The following is a 4,035-nucleotide window of genomic DNA, read 5'->3' on the forward strand; positions in this document are numbered from 1 at the left end:
CATCTTATCAATTACAGTGCTCTAGCTAGGAAGTATAATGTGACAGACAGCAGTGGACAAGTTGCACTTAACGGCGGACAGATTGTGAAGGAGTGGCTAGTGAGAAACGGAGTAGATGTTGACCGGTTTAGTACCAAACGCAAAAACCCCATGGATCCAGTAATTAGAAGAAGGAAAAGGAGAGGGCAAGGGGGAGAGATCAGCATACCCTGTGAGCCAGACAAGAAAACACTGAAAGCACAGCTATTGCAGAAGATCCACACAAAGGAGTACAGTATATGAGAACGGATTGTACCACGAAAGGTAGGCAGTTAAAAATACCTTTTTGCAGGGCCATTGTGTTAAAGTCAATTGTCAGATTGATATAAAAACAAAAACAATTTCAGTACATGAACTAGATTGTCAATGTCTCTACAATATGTCTCCAATGTCTTTTATCTGAAGAAATTAATTGCATATTCTCTTTGTTTTTCAGTATGAAAAGCTTATCCTTACAAAGGATCTGAAAATAAAAAAAGTGGATGTCTATACTGATGGTAGAAAAATGCCCCTTGCCAATATCCGAAGGACAATGTTAAAAAAACAGGAGAAGTTTCTCCGGGGGACAACAGAGGAAGGAATAGCAGAGCTTACAGCAGAACAGCTAAGAACAAGGCTTTTGCAGATCAACGAGTATGTGGATGGTATGGCAGTCCCAGACATGAGGGAGAAGCTAAAAAGCCATGAAAGAACAAGGCATCTGATGGTATGGCTAGATAACTCAACAGTTGCTAACTCTGGATATCTGGTGTGCCTTATGACCTGTCTTTATGACAAGGCAGTGTTCCTTACAGATGAGGAGTATGCTGCAAAATATGGAAGAAGGGTTAATGTGCAAATGCTGGTTGAAGAACCAGAGCTACATTTTATTGCAAAATGTGGGAGCTCTGACCATGAGCTTTTATTATATTCGGAGACAAGGCTCCAATGTGTCAGAGAGCTGTGTGATGACAACAGTATTTCATACACTGATATCATGAGGTTTTGTCAGGGAGACTCTCCATTGCGAGCTTTTGAGACAGGACAACAGAAAGGAGGAAACTACTTTTGTTCTACCTGTGAAGTACACTGTGACATGACCAGCGACTTGGCCTACACTCTGAATTTGGAGGCCATATCCCTTACTGAGAGACAGCAGGCAATTCTTCGGGGGACCGTCTCCCTCTCTAAATCAAAACAGAAAAAAGCTAAACCACTGGAAGGTCTGAAAAAAGAAGAGCTTGAAAAGGAACTGGCATCAAGGGGCATTTATGAAGGAAAAACGAAAATGGAGATGCAGAAACTACTCACTGAAGAAATGAAAGGAAAACAAAGAGTGCCTGCACTTCTCTTTAATACCCCAACAGAATCCCTGACCAACCTTAATCTAGAATCTTATGAAGTCATACCATGCGAGCCTCTTCATGATCTTGGCAATCATATTGCAAATTTCTTTGCTGAATTTCCAAGCCATCTGATGGGTGAAGAAAAGGCTTTGATAGAGGAGACAATCACACTCAGTCTGGCAGGGAAAGACAGCAAGAGATGTGTGGACCAAAGGGAAGCCCTTATCAAAACTGCTGGGGTGGCACACCAGTCCAATATCATGTCCAAGAAAGCCATGGCTGCCATTGACACCTTGGTTGAGATGCAGAGACTCCTCTACGCGGCAGACAGCCAAAGATCTCCGGCCTCAATTCTTAGATATAGCAACCAAGCCTGGTACCACGCCATATTGTTGATAGATTTTGTGAAGGACACAAAGAAGCTAACCTCAAGAAAACTGTATGGAGTGTACTTTCATAACCTGACAGCCCATGCTACCAGTACATTGCGCTTAATGTCTGGACAAGCTGCTAATGCAGAACGACAAGAAAGGATCTTTAACAGTATCAAGCGCATCACGAAGCAGACATCGAATTACCATCAAGGGCAAATAATACCTAACCTTTTCATCCGCTTGCAAGCAGAGCGCCAGATAGGCCTGCAACGAGATGATGTGTTCAGACAGCAAGACCATGTAAGCAAGCTAGCAACTTGCCTCCCATCTCCCAAGAACACTGTCATACCTGAGGAGCTCATTCAAAGGCATAGCCATGCATGGCAAGCTCACCTCCAAGAAATAAGTGACTTCTTAGTTGAAGGAGAAGGTGTTTGGTGGAAGAAAGTTGAAGATGGAGTTGAATTTCATGATGTCACAGACATTCCCTCTGGTTGTGGGCCCTCTCTTCACCACTTTCGATCCAGCAACTTGAAAAAAGAGGCTGAGAGACTAGACAATTGCTGGAAACATTGCATAGCCAACAGCATTCCCCTCCCTACTCACCTCCTAAGAATCGACCAAGACGATGGGACAACACTTAGAATAAGAATTGACCCAGAATCAGTTCCTGCTGACACAAGGAATGCCTCAGATGAGACAAGTGAAGAAGATGAAAATGCTGTTAGCATTACCCTGGCCCCAGATGAAGTAGTCTGTCACAATGCAGGTTTCCCCCTACCGGAAGAGGTACCACCAGTACCTCTTATAGCCACTGCTGACATCATGGATGCCACAGAGAGTGAAGATGAAAATGTAGTTGGTATTACCCTGGCCCGGGATGAAGTAGTCTGCATTGACCCGGATCTCCCTCCACCCGAAGAGAAACATGCAAATGAAGGGAATTCCACCACATCTTTACCAACTTCACTTACACCAGAACCAGCCACAAGAACAACAGATTCCTCAACTGAGTTGACATCAAGGCTAGGGAAAGCTCTGGAGATTGTTGTTGGCAAGACAACAGAAGTGAGTGCTCTTGACAAAAAGCATGCAAGACTCAAGCAGTTGCAGAGACAAAACCTCAGGGACCAGCATCTAGAAAACAGCTATCACCACAGTCTTGCCCAGATGCAGACTAAAGTCCTTGCAAAGAGAAAGAATATACAGTCTGACCTTGTTGCATGGGAAAAGCAGTTTTTGTTTGACCACAACCTCACTGCTCCTACACCCCAGTTCATGAACGAGGACAGCACAGCATCAGCACTGTTAAAACAACTTAAGTATGCCAGTGCACTTCTGAAGCAATGGGGGATCACATTATAGACCCAAGCATCCACCTCAGCCCCAGTGGTTTAGAGCCAGTTACAGACCAGCAGTTTTACAAGAGGCCTATCTAAGATCAACATTTCAACCAGAAGCTCCAAAGTTCAATGGTTGTTTTAGGAATCAAACACAGACACAAACCAAACGGCTCTTTTAGGAGCCACCACAGTTTTCAAAAGTGATGATCAAATTGCGAATAATAATGGCATTAAAAATCTCAATAAAATGTTTCAAAATTAGTTAAATAGTCCCCCATCCCCCAAATTAGAGACTAATTTCAATTTCTATGGATGCTTATGTCATTAAAATCAATAACTAAAATATTAACCACCGGTCGATACTTGGTAATTAAGTTATAATCTTTTAATGAAAACAAATCCTAAATAACAAACTTCATTCAAACCAAACGGATCAATCAAACTGTTAAAACATAAAGCAAGCCTTTAGTATCTCTGAAATACATAAAAAAAAAAACATAAAGATCTACAATAACTTCTGAGACTGGTTAGGGTTAAAAGAATAATAGCTGGGATCACAGGAATGGAATACATCGAAGGAATATTTCGCACATGGCCGCAACAAAGTCGAAGACATGACACAGTTATAGCTTTGATTATTTACATACCTTTTCCCCGCAATAGACATTCCGAAAGAAACTACTTGCAGACCATTTATTCCATGATATTTCGGCCAATTTCCTTTGTTATACACTCTAAAACTACGAAATTCGCTCACAAAATTCGCCATATCTGAAGTAAGAGCGTCACCTCAGCGCCTCTGTTGTGTTGTCAAGGATACATGGTACCTAGGCCCCCGCGGCCAAAATCAATGCTGGGGGTAAAACTGAAAAATTCAGCCGTGCCTTAGAGGCACTGAGATTCGGGAATGTGTTTTACGAGTGTAACCTCCAAAAGGTTACAATCGATAATTTT

The 4,035-nt window shown here is 42.3% G+C and overlaps 1 protein-coding gene across 1 annotated transcript; it reads left to right on the top strand.

Annotated features, from left to right (window-relative positions):
• Positions 1 to 248: 248 nt before the first annotated feature.
• Positions 249 to 3,565, top strand: LOC125573226. The gene is made up of 2 exons (XM_048733628.1): positions 249 to 303; positions 476 to 3,565. Exon 2 carries the CDS (start codon positions 545 to 547, stop codon positions 3,101 to 3,103), a length of 2,559 nt encoding a protein of 852 aa, XP_048589585.1. The 5' UTR covers positions 249 to 303; positions 476 to 544; the 3' UTR covers positions 3,104 to 3,565.
• The last annotated feature ends 470 nt before the right edge of the window (positions 3,566 to 4,035 follow it).

This window comes from Nematostella vectensis, chromosome 10 (assembly GCF_932526225.1).
Source record: "Nematostella vectensis chromosome 10, jaNemVect1.1, whole genome shotgun sequence".
NCBI lineage: Eukaryota > Metazoa > Cnidaria > Anthozoa > Actiniaria > Edwardsiidae > Nematostella > Nematostella vectensis.